The 21,737-nt window shown below is 63.3% G+C and overlaps 3 protein-coding genes across 3 annotated transcripts; all 3 read right to left on the bottom strand.

Moving 5' to 3' along the window:
- Positions 1–590: 590 nt before the first annotated feature.
- Positions 591–12,756, bottom strand: THOC5 (THO complex subunit 5). Its single transcript, XM_061465746.1, has 19 exons — positions 12,608–12,756; positions 11,624–11,767; positions 11,025–11,138; positions 10,354–10,451; positions 9,549–9,695; positions 7,650–7,764; positions 7,076–7,208; positions 5,586–5,663; positions 5,205–5,245; positions 4,313–4,412; positions 4,031–4,139; positions 2,786–2,887; positions 2,514–2,610; positions 2,132–2,246; positions 1,642–1,745; positions 1,463–1,550; positions 1,264–1,379; positions 911–1,101; positions 591–741 (listed from the first exon to the last, which is right to left on the bottom strand). Exons 1-19 carry the CDS (start codon positions 12,701–12,703, stop codon positions 678–680), a joined length of 2,052 nt encoding a protein of 683 aa, XP_061321730.1. The 5' UTR covers positions 12,704–12,756; the 3' UTR covers positions 591–677.
- A 3,031-nt stretch (positions 12,757–15,787) lies between these two features.
- Positions 15,788–18,110, bottom strand: NIPSNAP1 (nipsnap homolog 1). The gene is made up of 10 exons (XM_061465649.1): positions 18,004–18,110; positions 17,536–17,663; positions 17,376–17,421; positions 17,063–17,157; positions 16,777–16,847; positions 16,548–16,688; positions 16,405–16,436; positions 16,226–16,320; positions 16,051–16,134; positions 15,788–15,949 (listed from the first exon to the last, which is right to left on the bottom strand). Exons 1-10 carry the CDS (start codon positions 18,075–18,077, stop codon positions 15,885–15,887), a joined length of 831 nt encoding a protein of 276 aa, XP_061321633.1. The 5' UTR covers positions 18,078–18,110; the 3' UTR covers positions 15,788–15,884.
- A 97-nt stretch (positions 18,111–18,207) lies between these two features.
- On the bottom strand, positions 18,208–21,304 carry PLEKHA4 (pleckstrin homology domain containing A4). The gene is made up of 7 exons (XM_061465672.1): positions 21,137–21,304; positions 20,516–20,620; positions 20,028–20,100; positions 19,700–19,806; positions 19,496–19,599; positions 19,233–19,344; positions 18,208–18,669 (listed from the first exon to the last, which is right to left on the bottom strand). The coding sequence occupies exons 1-7, from the start codon at positions 21,197–21,199 to the stop codon at positions 18,208–18,210; spliced, it is 1,026 nt and encodes a 341-aa protein (XP_061321656.1). The 5' UTR covers positions 21,200–21,304.
- Positions 21,305–21,737: the final 433 nt, after the last annotated feature.

Genomic DNA, 21,737 nt, shown 5'->3' with positions numbered 1-21,737 from the left:
GCTCCCCATGAAGGACTGCAGTGGGGTTTGATCTTCCTTGTCTTTCAAAAGCACAGCTTCAGGGGGCTGGAGGGGCCTGGGTTAATGCTGCAGGGGCTGAATGGGAGCAGGGAGAGGGGCTGGTGGCCTTCATGGGGGAGAAATTGCTTGCAGGGAAGAAGGGGAGAGGAGGGAGGGACAAGGACCTTGGGAATGGGGAGAGAGCCCCACCTCTGCCAGCATGGCTGTGGGACTGGCCCCACCTCCCTGTCCACATACAGGGGTGCAGGATCCCCACCAGCCCCTCACACAGTGCAGGGAGGCCCTGAAGCCCCTCTGCAGCGTCAGGGTTGTGCTGAGTCAGCAAGGAGCCAGCACAAGGACAGGCTGGGGCTGCAGTGCAGGCTGTGCAAAAGGGCTATTTTTAGCTATGTCAGTTTTTAGCTATCTCAGTTCCATGGTCCCAAGGCCCTGCAGCAGCAGGCAGGGAGGGAGGGCAGGAGGCAGGCACTGTGCCAGGCAAGGGGATGCATCAGCAGCACCAGAGACTGGGGCTTGCTGCAGCCCCTGTGGTCCCCTCAGGACAGACGGGGCCCCCACACGCTGCTTCCTTCACTGTTTAATCCCTTTGGCTACAAAACCCTTTAATGAAACTCAAAACCTTGGAGAAGAAACTGCCCAGGCTGGGACAGGGACCCTCAGCGATGGCTGAAGAACCCCTGGGGGTAGTTGAACTTGAAGGGCTTCAGGCGCAATGGTCCCCTGCAAGAGAAGAGGGAGGGGCTGAGAGCACAGCAGGCAGGGAGCCCATAGGCAACTAAAGGAGAGGCTCCAGCTCAGGCAAGGCCATGCTCCAGGGGCCAGCAGTGCCACCATAGCCCTGCAAGGACTCAACCCATACCCAGGGTTCCTCCTGGCCCTGCGCTCTCACCTGACCAAGCGCAGACACATCTTCTCCTGGGGGAACTCCTTGGGCCCCTCCACGCTGGTGTCATGGGGCTCCGTCTCCAGGTACACATCCAGCACCATGCACAGCCGCTGCAGCTGGTTGGTGAGGAGCTGGTGGCCAGGTTTGGGCCCCCACAGCTCCTTGTAGTTCACATTGACCTCGCTCTCCATGGCCTGGAAGAGGGAGCGATTGGGGCAGCGCCGGTTTGGGTCTGTGCTGCAGCCACCAGGTCTCCGGGGCCTGCCCTGGCCATCAGCTCACCCCAATAGCTTCCGATGGACACAGAACTGCTGGGAACACCCCCAAAAGCCTCCTCTCCCCACAGCCCCCATTACCCGAATGTTGTCATCGTTGCTGCCCGTTCGCTCTCCTTTCCAGTTGAGGCAGAGGCTGAAGATGGGCGGCAGCGTGGAGTAACCGGGGTTCAGGACCACGGCTGCCTGGAGCTTGGCTGGGAAGGGCAGGGAAGAAACATCACCCATGGGGGCACCCACTGCGGGAGTCAGAAGTCGCCAGGGGAAGGAAAGCTCTTACCTGTTCCCCTTTCGATCAGGGCCATGTAGTAGAGGTGAGTGTCTTCAGCCAAGCCAGCCTCGATCACATCCTTAGTGTAGGGCAGCTCCTGTGAGGAGAGACGAGAGGAATGAGGAGGTGTTGGTACCGTGCAGGAGATGGAAGGGATAAAGGAACCCAGCCTCATGCTCGGCACCTACTGCATAGTCCTCATAGGGGATGGCAGTCCACTTCACCAGGCGTGAGACAACCTTGGTTGGGAAGAGATGCTGGCACTCGCTGGAGACTGGCACCACACCGTGCTCTGGAACCAAGGACAAGGCCCCCTGAGCAGTGCAGGGCTGGGGACAAGGCTCTGCCACTGTCCTGCAGGGGGGATGCTCCAAACCCAGCACCTGAGGACACCGTTATCCTTCTGAGAGATGCCCAGATTAAAGCAGTGGAGGCGTGGGCCACCTCCCACCACAGCCCAAATCCATTCCCAGCGCAGGGATGGCCAGTCCCAAAGGGGTGCTGGGGTCTGAGAGGGGGCACAGCTTTCCTCTCCCCCCACAACAGGGCAGTCCCCACCGCCCCTGCGGACAGAAGGAACGGCTGGGAATGGAGGGTGGCACCATGCAAGGTGACATAAGTCGGGCCTCCTGTGCAGGAGGACCCTGCTGCCACAGCCCCTGTCCCCAGGGCACTCACCCAGCGATGCAAACTGCTTGTGGAGAGCCAGGCGGGACTGCAGCCTCGAGCGCAGCAGCTTCACCGTCAGCTCCATGTGGCTGGCGCTCAGCGTGTTGTCAGCAGTGACCGTGTGCTGCGGGCAGGAGGGGCTGTCACCATCACAGCAGCCTGTGTCCTCCACAGACACCCACCTGGCCACAGGGGCCAGCCCAAGTCACTGCTCGGTGCCTGTAGCAGGGCTCAGACTGTCACACGTGGCAGGTAAGACGCATTGGGGTGGCACCGTTGCAGACTGATCCCAACTGAGCCCGCCCCGTGGTTTGGGAGCAACAGGAGATGACAAGTGTCTCCAAACCCCACCTCGATGTTCCAGTGGGGAGGAGAAGGAGGTGTGATGTACCTGAGGCTGATCCTTGGGGAAATGCAGCCCCCCCAGCTTCTGCACCCACACGTAGGGGTGCCCCAGCTCTGTCACGTAGTCGCTCAAGGTCAGGATGCTGTGGGGACAACAAGGAAGGGTTGTGCCACCCCCAGAGCACTCCCTGCCTGTGAGGCAGCTGGAGGGAGCACCCCAAGGTTCTGTGAGCCCACCCAGTGCCAGCTGGCAGGACACTGGCTTCCTGGCCAGCTGGGTGAAGCTGCCCCCATTGTGTGGGGCAGCGCCCCGCTCACCCCACTTTGTCGAACTGGAACTGGTTGGCCGGGTTGGGCGTTTTCCTCCCGTGGTCTCCTGGGTAGAGGCAGTTGAGGATGGAGTCCGGGGAGAGCAGGTCACTGGTGGGAAGAGGGGAGAGAGGAGTCAGCAGCAGCCGGTGCTCCCTGTCCCGCTGGGGCGGCCCCTGACAGGCTCCGAGCGCAGCGAAGGGGATTATGAGCTCCATGAGGTGGCTTTCAGGACCATGAATGGCTTTTCCCTAATTTCACTCCAACAGGAGACCTGTCTCCTCCCTGGCTGTGAAACCACAGGGCACCAGCTCCCTGCTTCCCAGGAGGCTGCTCACTCCAGTGCATTAACTCCCACGGAACCCCACTGATGCGCAAGGGGAAGCATCACCAGCACAGGCAGGGCCCAGCCTGATGCCTGTTTGCCACCCAACAAGCTTAAGCAGAGGAATTCTGCTTCACAAAATCAGATCCTTCAGCTCTGACTGCACTCACAAACCTGACCAAGCATAAAGGGCTGGAATCTTGGCCTTGGCTCAAGTCACAACCGCCCTGGCCAAGTGCTTCGAGGGAGGGAGCACCCTGCAGAGAGGCTCTAACTGCTGCCATGGGGAGCTGGGGTACCTAAAGGGATAAGAGAACACCAAGAGGTTCTTTCTGGATGGGACAGGCTGGGAGGCAGCACTTGCTCCCAGGTACACCCAGACCAGCCTCTCCCACCTCCCTCTTCCTCAGGCACCTCCTCCTGGCCTGGGATTGCCCCTGGAGAGCTGGCAGCTCCCAGGGCAGGCTCCCACTGCAGCTATTCCTCACACAAATCAGGCTCCAGCGGGCTCCGGGGAGCACAGGGAGAGGCAGCTGCATCTCTGGTGCTCAAGACAAGGTGACCTGCAGAGTGAGCGGGGACTGGGAGCTGCCAGGCACAGGCTGCAGGAGGGAGGGGGGCAGTTGGGCTGCAAGAGCATGATAGAAGCAGGAGAGGCTCTCCCCAAGCTCCTGACAGGTCTGGCATCACTCCCCTAAGACATTCCCAAGCTCTCTGCCATTGGCTTGTGACAGAGGGAGAGGAGAAGGATGCTGCCTGCACTGCAGCAGCCTGATAGGGCTCCTGGCAAGGCCCTGGAGCTAAAGGGAAGGACAGCACAGGGCAGAGGATGTGCAAGGTGAAAAGCCTCCCTGGGGGCAGAGATGGAGCTGTGCTCTTTTGGGTCTCCTTTAGCCAGCAAAGGCCAAGCCAGGAGAGCATCCCCTTACCCGGCACTGATGGCGGTTGTCATCTCAACAGCAGTGGCCACCTTGGCTTTCACGGTCATGACGTTGAGGTTCATCAGGTAGTAGAAGGTCAGATGAAGCACGTTCTCATCTGCACCAACAGAGGAGGGTCGTTGCTGTTGTCTGCTCTAGCTTGGAGCTCTGCAGAGGGGATCTATGTGCCCCTCTGCTGGGACAGCAGGGAGTGGGGCAGCCAGGGTCCCATGCTGGCGCTGGGTGACTCCCTGGGTGCTGTCACCCATCCCTCACACCAGCCCTGCTTACCCTTGCACTTGAGGTCGACCGTGACGGACAAGGGATGGCGCTTGAGCATCTCCTTGCGCTTGTCATCCAGCTGCACGCCCAGGGTGGGCCTGCGCCGCTTCTGGGGTGGAACAGAGCTGTCAGAGCCCCTCCTGCTCCTCAGGGCCCACCCTCCTCTCCCACTGCTCCTTCCCCCTGGCCTCCCTCCCCAGTCCCCAGCACTGCGGGCACTGAGCAGCCTGGGGAAGGAGGGAGGAGGAAACCCCCACCCTGCTGCAGGGTGAGGACAAAGCAGGATGGTTCCTGCCCCTCCGTCAGCCTCCAGGAGCTTCCCCACCCCTGTGAGATGAGGACAAGGACCTGTTGGCCCCAAAAGCTTCTCCATAGCATGGAGCAGAAGCCAAGGGTCTTCCCTTTACCCTTCCTCACAGCAAGAGCCCAAGACACCAGGCACTGCTGCTGGGCGGTGAGGACTGGTGGCACAGACCTCCTTGGGCTTTCATGCTGGGGACAGCCAGTGCCTACAGCCTCCAACCCCAAACCTAGACCTAAATGCCGCCCAGGGGAGCACCATGGTGCAGAGTCCAGCTCAATGCTTCTGCCAGACAGCAGGGAATGGAGCTGGGTCCCTCCAGGCTGGACTCCAGCCTCCAGCCCCAGGCTATTTATACAAAGTGGAGCAGCTCCAGCCAGAGCTGCCAGGTGGGATGTGAGCGTGGTGGGACACAGAGCCCTGGCTCTCCTGCACGTGGGACAGGAACTGGGCATGGCACCTCTCTCCTCCCGAGGAATGGCTGGATTTGACTCAGTGCACGTCCACATGTGCTCACTGCACGTAGGGCCCAGCTCCCCTCGCACGTCCCCGTTACCAGGCCCAGCCCAGTTTGCCCATGGTGACAGTGCTACCCCTTACCGTGGTCTGCTCCTCTTCAGCATCAGAATCGCTTTCATCGTCTGGGCAGAAAGAGGGGGGTCAGCAGGGGCTGCCTGGGCTCAGCAGCTCCCCCACAACCAGCAGCAGTGCCAGTCCCTTCTGTAAGAGCCCAGCTCCCCCAGGCACCTCTGTCCCTGCAAAGCAGGGCCCTGGCAGGATGCAGACACCCAGAACCACATCCCCAGTGCCAGGGCTCACTCTAACAGGCTGTGAGCATCCATCTGGAGGGAGGAGCTCGGGACGGAGGGGATGAGGTGCCAGGGACTGGGGCCAGCAGCTCTGACACTGCACCATTTCACCACCCAGCCGCTTCTGTACACAACCCTCTGCCTGCAGAGAGGCACCACCACCCCAACTCACCCTGCGAGTCCTCAGGCGGCTTGTACAAGGCTTTGGCTTCCTCTACATTCCCTTCAATGGCCACCACGAGCTTCTTATCTACAGAGGAGACACAAAAACCAAGATAGGAACCCCCCTCTGTCTGGGCAAGGCAGTTGGCAGAAGCTCCCACTTCCCACTGGCAGAGAAACCTCAAAGGAAGGGTCAGTGGGAAGAGGCCGTTGTCCAGGGGGCTCTATGGGGCCACTGCAGGGCTGGATCTCCTGGGAAGGATGGGGTGAGAGAAGGGAAAATGCTGGGGTTTGAGGGACTGGCCCTGGAAACCACGAAGGTCAAATCTTTATGAACCCCTCCAAGAGGGGCTGGGAGCAGGGAGCGAGGAGCTGTCCCTGTGGCCACAGGTTAGCAGGGATCTGGTGTGGACCCAAGTGCACAGCGTGGTCCTTCCATGCTCCCCTGCAGCTTCCACACTACAGCATCCCAAGGGGATTCCTGGGCCCTGCTGGGAAATTCCTCCCCACTCAGGGAAGCTTCAGAAAGGCTCTCAAAACACAAAGCTGCTGAAGGGGATGTAGGGTTTCAGGTGAGCTGTGGGAAGGACACAGCTCTGCAGTCACCAGCACTCATGGGTGGCACAACCCAGCACCCACCTCATGGGATGACAGCTCTTGGGAGGCCACATCAGCACCAAGCCAGCTTGCAGGGACATTCCTGCTGACCTTGGGAAGGGGGCAGAGTGGGAAGGCAGCTTCCCAAGCAGTTCTTCCAGCGAGGGAGCTGAGCAAACAAGGTTTCAAATGCTGCTGCCTCACTGTGCCTGGCCATGGGGCCACCCTGACGCTCTGGGCTCAGCAGAATCTGGCAGCAGAGCAGATGGGATCAAACACTTCTTGTGTTGGGGCCCCCAGCACAAGGACATGGAGCTGTTGGAGTGAGGCCAGAGGAAGCCACAGGGATGCTGTGAGGGCTGGAGAAGCTCTGCTCTGGAGCCAGGCTGAGAGAGCTGGGCTGGGGCAGCCTGGAGAAGAGAAGGCTCCTGAAGGGGAGACCTGAGAGCAGTTCCAGTGCCTGAAGGGGCTGCAGGAAAGCTGGAGAGGGGCTTGGGACAAGGGATGTAGGGACAGGCCAAGGGGAATGGCTTTAACCTGCCAGAGGGGAGACTGAGATGAGCTCTTAGGCAGAAGCTCTTCCCTGTGAGGGTGCTGAGGCACTGGCACAGGGTGCCCAGAGAAGCTGTGGCTGCCCCATCCCTGGCAGTGTTCAAGGCCAGGTTGGACACAGGGGCTTGGAGCAAGCTGCTCTAGTGGAAGGGGTCCCTGCCCGTGGCAGGGGTTGGAGCTGGAGGAGCTTTAAGCTCCCTTCCAACACCATGACCCTATGCACACAAGCATCCCTGAAGCAGTGCTTGCTGCAAGCAGGAGTGAAATCCATCCTGTTGGGGGAAGTTCTGCCCCCAGCTGGTGACAGCCCCTCAAGGTGTCCCTGAGGACTGTGCCCCCCTTGATGCTCACCACAGGCCTGACCATAGGCACTGGCTTGAACGAAGAGGACGTAGAGAGGCGGTGGGAGGTGCCGGGCCGTCTCGTACTGCTTGTGTGCCTGGTCAAAGGGCATGAAGAGATACTCCTGGACAGGCAGGGAGGCCTGGAGGGACAAGAGTCAACCTTCATCACTGGGAATGGAGCAGCTCCTCCTCCTTACTCCCCTTTGCCATGAGACTGGAAACCAGCACAGCGGCCGCGGTGCAGGGTTAAACACAGCCATGGGCACAGCCAGCCCCCAGGGGAGGGCTGGCAGCTCTCCTTGTTGGAAAACTTCTGGATCTGAAAATAACCCAGTTCCTTCTCCTGTTCTTCCCTGCCAGGGCAATCACAAGGGGCTGGAACCGCGTGGACTCCCCAGGGAAAGGCCCATTTAACAGCTCCTCCATCCGCAGGAACTGCCGCATAAACATGGATGCTCCAGAGGAGCCCTGGCAGGAGGCACATCCACCCCTGGGCCACTGGGAATGGGATGTCTCCAGAGCGGATCCACCTCTTCAACACAGCCCTCGGGTGTTCTCCCACTCCTGTGGGGCTCCAGTACCTGCATGATGCTGTTGAGCCGAGGCTGGAGGCTGCTCAGATATTCCTTCTTCACCTCGATCTCCTTCAGGATCTTCTCCTTGCTGGTCAGGCATTCCTTGTACTTCTCTGCCAGCCTGGGGGTAGGAATTGGTTATCAGCACACAGCACAGCTACAGAGCCTGCCCCAGCGCTCCTGACCTGACCACTCACTGCAGGCACCAGCAGAGCCCAGACATGGGGACAAAGAGCTCTAAGACCAAGGGCAAGTAGGGGAGAAAGGAACCCATGAGAGCTGGAAAACAAACAGGGAGAGGAAATGGAAGCTTGGCCTCAAGCTGTGCTCTGAGAAGGGACAGCAGCTGAGCAGATCCACTCCCAGGCAGCCTCTCCAAGCTGCTGGAGCCCTGCTGACCCCACCGAGCTCCTCAAGAGGCTTCTCCACATCAAGTCCTTGCAGTTAACTCCTGAGAGCTGAGGTTTAGTGCACAACAAGTGCTCCATGAACTGGTGAAAGCCCAGGAAAACTCATGTTCCCCACGGCCCTGCAAGCCCTGGCCACCCGTGTGTATATGGAGAGCGCTAAGTCTCCTTATTGCTGCTGCTGGCAAACCCTTGCCTGGCAGGAGCAGGGACAGCTGAGCATGGAACGTGCTGCCCAGGACAAGCAGTAGGGGGGGGAGCTCATGCTCCTCACAGGACGAGAGCACCCACAGTGGGGAGGACCCCAGCTCCGAGAGGGAGCAACAGAGCTGGCACTGCAGGACTGAAACGCTGCTGCTCGCAAGCACAGCTCTGCTTGTGTGGGGTCAGTGCGTGCCCCCGCCGGGCTCCTTCCAACCCAAATCCCTTCCTCGGGCACGGGCTGCCTGCCCCAGGCCACGGCGCTGCCGCAGCTCAGCCACAGCAGCGCTGTGCAGGCAGCTCCCCACTGTGGCAAGCGGCAGGAGCACAGGCAGGAGCAGAGGCAGCGCCAGAGCCAGCCTGGCTTCACTTAGCTCCCTGCAGGCATCACTTTGCCCTGCATGGCACATGTGCTGGAACCAGGGCAGTGAGTAACCACCCGCCCTTCACTGTCACCTCTGCAGTGGGTGGCATCCCCAGTCCCTGCTGCAAGAGCCTCCAAAGGGACACCAAGGAAACATGAAGTTATCATTGAATCCCAGCATGGTTTGGGTTGGAAGGGACCTTAGAGCTCATCCAGTCCCAACCCCTGCCACGGGCAGGGACACCTTCCACTAGAGCAGCTTGCTCCAAGCCCCTGTGTCCAACCTGGCCTTGAGCACTGCCAGGGATGGGGCAGCCACAGCTTCTCTGGGCACCCTGTGCCAGCGCCTCAGCACCCTCACAGTAAACTTCTTATCTCCAACCTGAACTTCCCCTGTGTCAGTCTGAACCCATCACCCCTTGTCCTATCACTGCAGTCCCTGATGAAGAGTCCCCTTCCTCATCCTTGCAGCCCCCTTCAGACCCTGGAAGCTGCTCTGAGGTCTCCACACAGCTTCTCTTCTCCAGGCTGAGCAGCCCCAGTGTTCTCAGCCTGTCTTTGTATGGGATCAAAATTCATGGCACCAAGTTCATTTTCACCCCTTGGTGCTCAGGAGCTGCTGCTGATGTTCACTGCCTTGGTGAGAGAACACGTGGGCTCCTCTGGAGCCCTTCACAGCCACCACCCAGAGCCTGGGGCTTCCCTTGTACTGGTTTGGAGGTTGCTCCACTCCCAGCATCCCAGGACTCTCCCTCATCTATGATACAAGGACCCCACCAAGCCCTGGTCCCCATGGAGCGAATCCCCACACCAAGGGCTCAGTTACACACCGGATGCCCCAGGTTCTACACTGTGCTGAGTGCTTGTTAACACCTCCATCCCCCACATCAGAGGCTTCAACCCCGACACCAGCCCCAGACACCACTGCCCCACCTCTTGCGCTGCTCCAGCTCCCAGTCCAGGCGGGCCAGTGTCTGCTGGTGGGGCTCGGACAGGGTGATGGCAGGGCGGCTGATTTCAGGGGGGGCCTCTTGGTAGAACTCCTCCAGGCTCACCAGCTCGATCTCCTCATGCTTTGATCTGTGAGAGCAGATGGATCAGAGCAGGGAAGGGTGGGACATGCTGCAGCACAGCCCAGCTCAACCATGGCTCACAGGGCAGTGGTCAATGACAACACCTTTGCTCTGGGAACACAGGATCCCAGCCTGGTTTGGGTTGGAAGGGACCTTAAAGCTCCTCCAGCTCCAACCCCTGCCACGGGCAGGGACACCTTCCACTGGAGCAGCTTGCTCCAAGCCCCTGTGTCCAACCTGGCCTTGAACACTGCCAGGGATGGGGCAGCCACAGCTTCTCTGGGCACCCTGTGCCAGCGCCTCAGCACCCTCACAGGGAAGAGCTTCTGCCTCAGAGCTCAGCTCAGTCTCCCCTCTGGCAGGTTAAAGCCATTCCCCTTGGCCTGTCCCTACATCCCTTGTCCCAAGCCCCTCTCCAGCTTTCCTGCAGCCCCTTCAGGCACTGGAGCTGCTCTCAGGTCTCCCCTTCAGGAGCCTTCTCTTCTCCAGGCTGACCCAGCCTGGACAGTACTGGAGAGACTCCATCTCTCCTGTGTGGTGGCATCTGGAGCACCCGCTCTCCTCCCACAAGAGCCTGAGGCAAGACGGGAAGCGATGCCCAACACTGGAGGCCTCCACCCCACCTCAGACACCCCAGGGCCCCTCTCCCCCCCAGCCAAACTCACTTGAACTCCAGGCATTTGGTGATCTCCTTCTGCAGGTGCATCACCTCGTAGAGCAGGTTCTGGAGCTGCAGGTGATACGCATCCACCTTCTGCTTTGCCTGCAACACAGACATGGCCAGAGCAGGGGATGAAGCTCTGCTGCCTTCCTAACACACCCCCAGGAGTCACCAAGCCCCTCTCACCATACAGCAAGTTTTAGGCTGTGCAACTACTCATTTTTTGGGGAAAAAAAGACATTTTTAAAGGCTGGGAAACCAAATGATCACAACATCAAAGTGATGCCCAGCACAAAGCACAGAGCAGGGCAGCCCTGCTGGGGCACACAGACTGAGTCCCCTCGTGTCCTCAGCCTCTGCAGCGGCACAATGCAACAGTGTGTTCACACACTGCAGAGCTCTCAGAGCTCTGGGTGCAGAGCTTTGGGGTCAATTGTATTCACATTCCTCAGGCCTGCAGCACACCAGCCTCTTGAGATGGAGCTTTCCGACTTCCCCTTCTATTGAGGACAGAAGCAAAGAGAGCTCCTTCGCTGTGCAGCACCACTGCTGCAGCACACGAGAGTCTCTCTAATTCAAACCCCGCACCCCTGCTGCTGCTCAGCTCCTCCTGAACGTGGCACAGCGCCCGTTGTGTGTGACCTGGACAGGTCCCGGCCCGCAGCCCCCCTGCACCTCGTGGGTCTGGTCCCGGCCCTTCTTGAGGCGGATGTGAGCCAGGCGGTTCAGCTTCTTCAGCGTCATGAAGTGGACGCAGCTCTGGACGCGCCGCTCGTCGATCTCCGCAGCCTGGGGGTGAGGAGGGAGGGGGGTGAGGCACAGGGAGCCCCTCTGCCCCACGTGCTCCCTGCAGGGCCGCTCCAAGGGGGGCTTTGCGGGGGCCATGACTTGTGTCACCCCATTGCCACGCTCAGATTCACCGCTGGATGTAACCAGGAGGGCTCCGGGCTCGCTTCTGGACGAGAGGGAGCCTGAAGCAGCCACCCTGCCAGTGCAAGCCTGCCCCAGCCATGGCGGGGCTGGTGACCCACACAGGACAGGGAGCACCCAGCCAGCCCCACTGTGGTCAGCCCAGCCTCGATTCCTGCCCCACAGCCCCCTGGACACGCTGCAGGAGCTCAGTAACTCAGTGACTGTGATCTCTGCCCGGGCAAAGGCCAAACTGAGCTCAATGGGGTGTATGCTCTAGGGGGGAGGCTGCTCTCCCTCAGGTTAATGGAAAACACCAAAGAGGAAAACACATGGAACCAAGCCCCGAGGCTTCTCCTCCTTACGTTGTCCTTGATGCCCCGGCTCTTCAGCTCCTGGATCTCCGCCATGAGCCGCTGCAGCTCCTGGCAGGTCTCTCTGTAGAGCTCATAGTCCTTGATGGGGTCCCGGAGGTCCACCTCGCACTCCTCGCTGTAGTAGCGGAGGTCCTGCAGGGGCAGAGAGCACCCCCTGAGCCTCCCTCCTCCCAGCTCCCCTGCACTGGGACTGGGACACAAAGCAGGGCTCAGTTCCTGCCTCTGGCCGTGAACCCCACGGCCAGGACTCAGGTAACCCCAGGCACGAAGCCCGGGAGGCTCAGGCTGTCTTTCATGGCGTTAAACCGGCACCTGCCCTGCACCAGCGCATCCACAGGACCAGTGGGGAAGGAAATCACTTCTCCAGCCCTTATCCCCCCTTTGGCTGAACCCAAATTTCCCCGTAGAATCATAGAATGGTTTGGGTTGAAGTGACCTTAAAGCTCCTCTAGCTCCAACTCCAACACCTTCCACTGGAGCAGCTTGCTCCAAGCCCCTGTGTCCAACCTGGCCTTGAACACTGCCAGGGATGGGGCAGCCACAGCTTCTCTGGGCACCCTGTGCCAGCGCCTCAGCACCCTCACAGGGAAGAGCTTCTGCCCTATCTCCAACCTGACCTTCCCCTGTTTCACCCTGAACCCATCACCCCTTGTTGTGTCCCTGCAGCCCCTGATGAAGGGCCCCTCCCCAGCATCCTTGCTCACAGGAGCGTTTTAAGGCCATGGGCAAGCCCCGAGGGACCTTTCAGCCCTGCGCTCGCTCTCCCTGTGTCTCCACATGAACGTCTGACTCCTTGAGGAGTCCTGGAGGAGATGGAGACAGCTCTGGAAGCTCAGTGTTTCAGAGGCATTGGAGCTGCCCTGCCTCTAAGGGACGGGCTTCAGCTCCCCAAAGGGGAGGATAAAGCCAGCACTGGGATGAGCTCAGCGCAGCAGGGCCCTGCTGCAGCAGGGGGGGGGGCCGGGGCCCTACCTGCTCCCCATCGCCTTTGCCCCTCTTGCCCTCCGGCGGGGCCCCGTCTGTACGGATCACTTTGGGCTTCCTCTTCTTGCTGGACTCCGAGGACATGGCGCTGCCGGGCTGCGGGAGGGGAGGCAGAGCTGCTGCCACGGGGGCAAAGCCACTGCGAGCGGGGCCACCGGGACCCCGCACACCGGAGCCTCCGCCCCACCGAGCCCCACAGACCCCGCACACCGGAACCTCCGCCCCATTGAGCCCCACGGACCCCACACACCGGGGCCTCCGCCCCATTGAGCCCCACAGACCGGGCACATCGGAATCTCCACCCCACTGAGCCCCACAGACCCCACACACCGGAGCTTCCACCCCACTGAGCCCCACAGACCCCACACACCGGAGCCTCCACCCCACTGAGCCCCACGGACCCCACACACCGGGGCCTCCGCCCCATTGAGCCCCACGGACCCCACACACCGGAGCCTCCGCCCCACCGAGCCCCTGCCCCACCGAGCCCCACAAAACCCGCACACCGGAACCTCCGCCCCATTGAGCCCCACGGACCCCACACACCGGGGCCTCCGCCCCACTGAGCCCCACAGACCGGGCACATCGGAACCTCCACCCCACTGAGCCCCGCGAACCCCACACACAGCGACCCCCATTCCCACCGAGCCCCACAGACCCCACACACCGGAGCCTCCGCCCCATTGAGCCCCACAGACCCCACACACCAGGACCGCGCCGCTTCCCCCAGCTCCACCCGGAAGTGACGACAGACGAGCAGACTAGAGCGGCATGGCGCGCCTAAAAGCGCCCCCTAGCGGACGCTCTCACCGGAGGACCGCGAGCGGCGATCATAAGTGGGCGTGGCTTCGGTCGCAGTGGGCGTGGCCAACCCCGCCTTGGGGGGAGGCTGCCCCGAGGAGCGGGGTTCCCCATGGTGCTGGGGACCCCCAGTGATAGCGGGGGCATCCATGGGCTTGGGGGGGGCGACACGGATGGGGACCCAATGGCACCAGGAGCACACAGAGAGTTGGGGGTCCCTGATGTCACATGGAGGGGTTTGGGGTCCCTGATGTCACATGGAGAGGTTTGGGGTCCCTGATGTCACATGGAGGGGTTTGGGGTCCCTGATGTCACATGGAGGGGTTTGGGGTCCCTGATGTCACATGGAGAGGTTTGGGGTCCCTGATGTCACATGGAGGGGTTTGGGGGTCCCTGATGTCACATGGAGGGGTTTGGGGTCCCTGATGTCACATGGAGAGGTTTGGGGTCCCTGATGTCACATGGAGGGGTTTGGGGTCCCTGATGTCACATGGAGGGGTTTGGGGTCCCTGATGTCACATGGAGAGGTTTGGGGTCCCTGATGTCACATGGAGGGGTTTGGGGCTCTGATGTCACATGGAGGGTTTGGGGTCCCTGATGTCACATGGAGGGGTTTGGGGTCCCTGATGTCACATGGAGGGGTTTGGGGTCCCTGATGTCACATGGAGGGGTTTGGGGTCCCTGATGTCACATGGAGGTGTTTGGGGGTTCCCTGATGTCACATGGAGAGGTTTGGGGTCCCTGATGTCACATGGAGGGGTTTGGGGTCCCTGATGTCACATGGAGAGGTTTGGGGTCCCTGATGTCACATGGAGGGGTTTGGGGTCCCTGATGTCACATGGAGAGGTTTGGGGTCCCTGATGTCACATGGAGAGGTTTGGGGTCCCTGATGTCACATGGAGGGGTTTGGGGTCCCTGATGTCACATGGAGAGGTTTGGGGTCCCTGATGTCACATGGAGGGGTTTGGGGTCCCTGATGTCACATGGAGAGGTTTGGGGTCCCTGATGTCACATGGAGGGGTTTGGGGTCCCTGATGTCACATGGAGGGGTTTGGGGTCCTGATGTCACATGGAGGGGTTTGGGGTCCCTGATGTCACATGGAGGGGTTTGGGGTCCCTGATGTCACATGGAGGGGTTTGGGGGTTCCCTGATGTCACATGGAGAGGTTTGGGGTCCCTGATGTCACATGGAGGGGTTTGGGGTCCCTGATGTCACACGGAGAGGTTTGGGGTCCCTGATGTCACATGGAGGGGTTTGGGGTCCCTGATGTCACATGGAGAGGTTTGGGGTCCCTGATGTCACATGGAGAGGTTTGGGGTCCCTGATGTCACACGGGAGGGTTTGGGGTCCCTGATGTCACATGGAGAGGTTTGGGGTCCCTGATGTCACATGGAGGGGTTTGGGGGTCCCTGATGTCACATGGAGAGGTTTGGGGTCCCTGATGTCACATGGAGGGGTTTGGGGTCCTGATGTCACATGGAGAGGTTTGGGGTCCCTGATGTCACATGGAGGGGTTTGGGGTCCCTGATGTCACATGGAGGGGTTTGGGGTCCCTGATGTCACATGGAAGGGTTTGGGGGTTCCCTGATGTCACATGGAGGGGTTTGGGGGTCCCTGATGTCACATGGAGAGGTTTGGGGTCCCTGATGTCACATGGAGGGGTTTGGGGTCCCTGATGTCACACGGAGGGGTTTGGGGTCCCTGATGTCACATGGAGGGGTTTGGGGGTCCCTGATGTCACATGGAGGGGTTTGGGGTCCCTGATGTCACATGGAGGGGTTTGGGGGGGTCCCTGATGTCACATGGAGGGGTTTGGGGGGGTCCCTGATGTCACATGGAGGGGTTTGGGTCCCTGATGTCACATGGAGGGGTTTGGGGCTCTGATGTCACATGGAGGGGTTTGGGGGGTCCCTGATGTCACATGGAGGGGTTTGGGTCCCTGATGTCACATGGAGGGGTTTGGGGGGGTCCCTGATGTCACATGGAGGGGTTTGGGGGGGTCCCTGATGTCACACGGAGGGGTTTGGGGTCCCTGATGTCACACGGAGGGGTTTGGGGGTGACCGGGCAGTACCAGGGCACCAAAGCAAGGGGGGGGGTTCTGGTGCAGGGGACACCCATGGCTGACACCAGGCTGGGGGCTCTGCTCCCCATGCAGGGGGCGGTTGGAGCACCCCAATTTGCTCCCCCCCCCCCCCAGCCCCACTCCCCCCAGGGGCCAGGCTTTGGCATGGTCAGTATTTAATTGGGGACACGGCCCCCACCGGGCCCATCAGGAGGAATTAAGACACCCCCAAACCTCTGCCCCCCCCCGCAGCGCCGGCCCCTGCCCCACATGGGGACCCGCTGCAGGATGGGCGGCTCCCCCCCATCCCAGACCACCCCATAATGGGGGGGGGGCAGGAGAGCAGAGGCCGGGGTGCAGGCAGGAAGGGAGCCCCTTGGGGTGTGGGCAGACCCCCCCTCACTGCAGCGGGGAGATCTTCATGGGAATCATTATCCGGGATTCCATGGTCCGGACCAGCGGGACTGGGAAAGGAAGGAAGAGACTGGTCAGGAAAGGGGGTCCCCAATACAGGCAGGGTCCCCAATGTGGGGGGGGGTCCCCAATGCAGGGGGTCCCCACTCACCCGTGTAATACACGTTCTCGTCCCAACCTGTCTTCCTCCAGGCTGCGTTCCTCGTCTCCTCCCGGGACTGCAGGTCCCTATAGGCTGTATGGAGAGGATGGAGCTGGTACCCAGCGCCCCCCCCCAAGCCAGCCTCTGCAGTGGGGGTACCCCCGGGGTGGCAGGGACCCCTTACCCCAGAGGTGGTGCACGACGTAGAGCTCCCCGATCTGGGAAAAGAACCCCCCCACAGCCTCCTGGTTCTCCTGACGGTACTTAATGGCCCGAGCCCTGGGGGCAACACGGGGGGGAGGTTCCCAAAGAGCCCCCCCATTGATCCAGGGGGGGTCTCTTCCCAGCACAGCCACCACTCACCAGTTGTTGCCCCATTCAATCATGGTCCCTGGCTAGGAATAGAGGAGAAAAGGAAGCAGAGGGGGCAGCCGGACCTCATCCGCTCCAAGAGGGATGTGGGGACTGCCCCCCCCAAAGCAGGACCCTCCCTCTGTGGGTCTCACCTTCAGCTTGTAGGTCCTGAGCTCATAGATGTTGGGTCCCTGCCGGGGCAGGGGCTCGTTCCAGAAGCTGAACTCCAGGAGCAGCTGGTTCCTGCGGGACAGCAGCATCCGGCTCCGCTCCCTGCGGAACTCCAGGTACTCCTGGGGACAAGCCCCGGGGTGGGGGGAGTCAGGCAGAGGTGATGGGGGGAGCCCGAGCTGCTCCTCCCCACCCTCATCCCGCTGGTACCTGGTTCTGCTTGAGCTTGTTCATGCAGTCCGAGAGTGCTGGGTACCCCCCGGAGAAGCGCCAGAGGTGCACTGGGAGTGAGGAGAGAGAGGGATGGGGATGGAGTGGGGATGGGACGGGGATGGGACGGGGATGGGACGGGGATGGGACGGGGATGGGACGGGGATGGGACGGGGATGGGATGGGGAGAGCACCCCCCGAGTCCATCCAACGGCTCCCGAACCTCTCCCTCCGTGTCCCAGACCCCCGGGTGAGCCGAGGTCTTTGCCCTTGGCGCTGCCCTCACCTGCCTGGTCCTGCTCCCCGTACCAAGTGTTCCAGTTGCCCACCAGGTCACAGGGGTAGTCCGGGTCCAAGTGCAGCTTGGGCAGCACCTTCTCCCTATGGGAGCACAGAGAAAGGAGCTGGGTGGGGGGGCAGCACCACCCCAAAACACCCCCGATAGCCCCGTTTGCTCCCCCCCCCCCCAGCCCCGCACGAGGGGTGCGGGCAGGGACGGCTCGGGGGGGGGGGATGCACCCGTTCCACAGGGAGGGAACCGAGGCAAGGAGCAGGGCGCAGCCCAAGCCCTCCCGCTGCAGCCCCGGTGCCGGGCTCACGTCAGCCCGTTGTAGGCATCCAGGCACTCCGGCTTCACGTTGTGAACTGCGGGGAGAGCACAGAGCGGCTGCCAGGCTGGGGCTGGACCCGGGGAGGGGGGGTCCCCCATGGGTGATGGGGGGAGCGCCCCAGCCCCGTGCCCGCCGTGGGGGCACTCACACTGGATCTTGTAGAGGCTGCTGGTCTCCCGCTTGGAGAGCAGGTTGGAATGCGCGTCCTTGCGGGGATCCACCTTGTGCACAAACAGGGAGCGGAACCAGCTGCCCTCGGCGTCCTGCGAGTACCCCCTAAGGGACAGCGGCTCAGCACCGGGACCGGCGGTTGGAGGGCGAACCGGGACCCACAGCCCGTGATGCCCACAGCGGGGGGGGGGGGTTTCATTCCATCCAGACCCATGTGATGGGGGAGACGTGGGGAAAGCCCCAGCCCAGCCCCGGGGGTCCCGTTCAGCCCCGGTGGTGCCCGGACGGGACCGCGCTGCACGGACGGACCTTTGCCCGTGGGGCCCCGGCCGGTGAGGCATTAACAGCGGCGGGGGCCCCGCGCCAGGCCCGGCCTTGGAGGGCTCGGGGGGGACGGGGCCTCGAGGGGTGCTGGAAGCGGGGGTCCCGGCCAGGCCCCACTCACCGCGCTCCGGGACCGGCCCCGCCGCCGCCACCACGGCCCCACCGCAGCCGCCGCAGCGCCGCCGCCGCCGCCATCTTCCCCCGCACCGGGCGGGGGCTGCGCTGGACACGCCCCATCTCAGTCCGACCACGCCCCCTTCCAGTCCCGCCACGCCCCCTTTCAGTCCGGCCACGCCCTCCAGGGGCGTGGCGCCCCGCCCCTCCCTCAGAAGCTGGCCTGTAGGAGCGTGATTCTGATTGGCCGCCGAGCCCCGCTCCCGGCCACACCTTCTCGCTGAGAGCCCCGCCCACTCATCCCCTCTCGCCCCCTCGGCGACGTCTCATTGGCTGCTGCGGGAGGGGAGGCGGTGCCCCGGAAGGGCAGCAGCCAATCAGAGGAGTTCGTTGGAGAAGCCGGCGTCTGATTGACAATGGTGTCATGCTCCGCTGCGTCCCGCCCGCTGCCGGCCGGAGGAGGCGGCTGCTGATTGGTCGCTGCTCCAGGAGGGCGCGGCTCCCGCTGGCTCCTCCCCATTGGGGGCGTGGTCAGCTCGGGGCGTGGCCGGAAGGCGTGGACAGCGGCTCCCGCGGGTTCGGGCGCCCCGCGGAGGCTCCGGGACCGGGTCCGGGTCCCGCCGTGCGCGGTGCTGGGGGTCCCGCAGCGCCTCCCCTGGGCCGGGGCCTCCTCCTGGGGTGCGGGCACCGGCGTGAGGGGGCGGGGCACCGGCGGGTCCGCCCCATAGCACCCCCCTCCCGCCCCATGGGCTCCCCATATCCCCCCCCCGGCACACCACAGCCCTCTCGCCCTACCCCAGCACCCACACCCAGCCCTGGGGAGCGGGATGGGAGCAGGACGGGACGAGACCCCCAGCGCTGGAGGGGCTGATTATATGGGGTCCCTATGGGGGTTAACCACCCCCCCCCCAGGGAGGGTACATTGGGGTGCCCTGCTAAGGCAGGGGGTGTTTGGGGTCTCTGCTGTGGGATACGGGGACCCCCAAATCCCCCATGGTGGGGCACAGGAGTCCCCGAGGTGTGGGGGTGCCGCCCCGGCCTTACCCCCCCCCCGGGGGCACCCAGTACCGATGGGACCCCAGGACAGAGAGTGTCAGAGCAGCGGGGGGGCACTCGGTGTTAGGCTGGGGGGTGAAGACTCCAGCCCCCAAGTGCCACAGGCTGGGGTGCAGGAGGCTGCTCTGAGGGTCACCATGGGGCAGGTTAAACAGAGGGGTCCCCCCCTTCAGTGCTCACCTTGCTGGGGGGCAGGGGAGGGCCCGAAGTGCAGCAAGGAGGGTGCAGGTGGGGGCACCGAGAGGGCAACGGGGGGGACGGGGGTCCCGCACCCCAGGGCTCCTGTGGGGAGCTGGCACAGGGGTTAAGGGGTTAAATATACCCAAACCACTGTGACCCCCCCCAACCCTCTCTGCCCCCTCCCCAAAGCCCACAAAATCCCCCTTCAGCCCCCCCCCCCCCCCATGCGGCCCCATGGCCTCAGCCCCCTGGTACCCCCTCACCGGAGCAGGGGCGATGCCCCCCGGCGCAGGGCGCAGACCCAGGCGTTCAGCTCCTCGGCTGTCTCGGCCCCCAGGCAGTACGTCCGCATCCCGGGGTGCTCGGCCTGAGGACGGGGGTGCCCATGGCGGAGGGGTCCGGACCCTCTGTGTGTGCCCTCCCCATAGGGCACCCCCGGCTGTGGGGCTCCAGGGAGCGATGCTGACCGTGAAGAGGAACTGGGGGGCGTGCGGGGCGCGGGGCGCAGGGGGCAGGACGCGGATCTCGTAGCCGGGCAGGGGGAGGCCGCCCCGCACTCGCTGCTCGCTGCTGTCTGAGGGGGGGCAGAGGGGTCTCAATGGGGGGGGCCCCATCAGCACCCTGAGACCCCCCAGCATCAATGGGGGGATGTCAGGGACCTCCTATGGGTCCCACCAAACCTCTCTCCCCCGACTCCTTCAGCCCCCTCAGGGACCCCAATCCCTAAGGATCTCTGATGGTCCCCATGGACCCCCAACCTCCACAGGGCCGCAGGTGCCCCCCAGCCCCTCTCACCCCTGTAGTAGTAGAGGCAGAGATCGACCAGCACAAACCAGCGCCGCTTCCACAGACGCAGCCCGGAGCTGTCCTGGGGCCGAGGGTGGGGGAGCATAGGGGTGAGGCCGCCCCAAACCCGTCACCCCCGGAGACCCCCAAACCCCTTCTGATGCCCCAAACACCGTAACACCACAGCACCCCCACTCCAGACGCCCCATAACCCGACCAAAGACCCCTAACACCCCAGAGCCCCAACACGATCCCCACCACTGCGGACCCCCACTTCCCATACCCCCACCTCAGCCCCCCCCAGCCCCTCATACCCCGTACTCCCCACCCCAGTCCTCCCCGATCTCAAACCCTCCCCCCTCAGCCCCCCAGACCCCTCCCACCCCATAACCCCCACCCCAGCCCCCCAAACCCCACATCCCCACCAGACCCCAAGCCCCACAGACTCCCCCCTCAGCCCCCCCCCCAGACCCCACAGCCCCCCCCTCACCCCCCACCTGCTTGCGCAGCCAGCCCCGCATGGCGGGGGGGGCGCGGGGGTCCCTGCGCAGCGCCTGTCCCCCCTTCCCGAAGGCGTGGACCCGCGGCACGGCCCGGCAGGGCTGGGCAGGGGCTTCAGCAAGTTCAGGGACTCCGGACCCCCCCCCCCAGACCCCTCGGCTCCCTCCCAGGCACCCCCACCCCGCAGTGACCCCCCCAGAGCTCCCCTGGCCCATCCCTATATCCCCCAATAGCTCCTCACGGGTCCCCCAGCACCCCATAGAACCCTTGGGTGCCCCCTAGCACCTATTGCCCCCTATAACTTCCCCTGCCTGAACTCAGCCCCCATTGCCCCCCATGGCTTCCCCTGCCCTCATCCAGCCCCATTGATCCCCCATAGCTGCCATTGCCCTTCCACACCCTCCCATGACCTTCCATAGCCCCCTAGCCCTTATTGTCCCCTATGGCTTCCTCTGCCCCCATCCAGCCCCCATTGCCCCCCCACCTCCATACCCCCCGTTGCCCCCCCCCATAGCTCCTCATGACCCCCCCCTCCCCATCTCCCATTGTCCCCGGTACCTCCCCATGCCCGCACCTCCGGCCCCCCTTGGCTCCCCCAATCCCCCCCCCGTACCCACCGTGGTGTCCGGGCCCGCGGGCTGTGGGGGGCGGCGGGGGGGGGCCTCGTCGGCTCCTGCCATGGGGGTGCTGCGGGGACACGGGGGGGCCGCGCCCCGTCAATGTCCGCATTGTCCGCGGGCACAGAGGGCCCGTTCTCCCCATGGCGGGGGCGGACGGGCCGGGGGGGGAGCGGGGCGAGGGGGGGTGGGGGCTCAGCCCTTCCCGGTACCCCCGTCCTGGACCCAGTCCTGGCCCCGTTACACGGCCCCGTTGTCCCGGTCCCGTTTTCCCAGCCCCAGCTCCAGCCCAAGTCCCGTCCCGCTGCCCTGGCTCTGGTCCCGTCCTGTTTTCCCGGTCCCGTTGTCCCGGCCCCGCTGTGCCTTTCCCGGTACCGTTGTCCTGATCCTGGTTTTAGTCCCTCTCCCTTCCCGTTATCCCGGTCCCACTCCCGTTGCCACTGCCCCGTTGTCCCGATTCCGCTCCCGTCCCGCTGTCCCAGTCCCGCCGTCTTGGTCCCGGCGTCCCTGTCCCAGTCCCGTCCCTTGTCCCCCTGCTCCTGTCCCGTCAGGTCAGCTCAGTGCCAGTCCCTTTGTCGCGGTTCCCGTCCCAGTCCTGTCC

The sequence above is a fragment of the Pezoporus flaviventris genome, unplaced genomic scaffold, assembly GCF_033815535.1.
Source record: "Pezoporus flaviventris isolate CSIRO_AGI_PZ_B2104156 unplaced genomic scaffold, CSIRO_AGI_Pfla_v1 ptg000041l, whole genome shotgun sequence".
Lineage (NCBI taxonomy): Eukaryota > Metazoa > Chordata > Aves > Psittaciformes > Psittacidae > Pezoporus > Pezoporus flaviventris.
The sequence above is the reverse complement of the archived record's forward strand: the minus strand, read 5'-3'. Positions and strand labels throughout refer to the sequence as shown.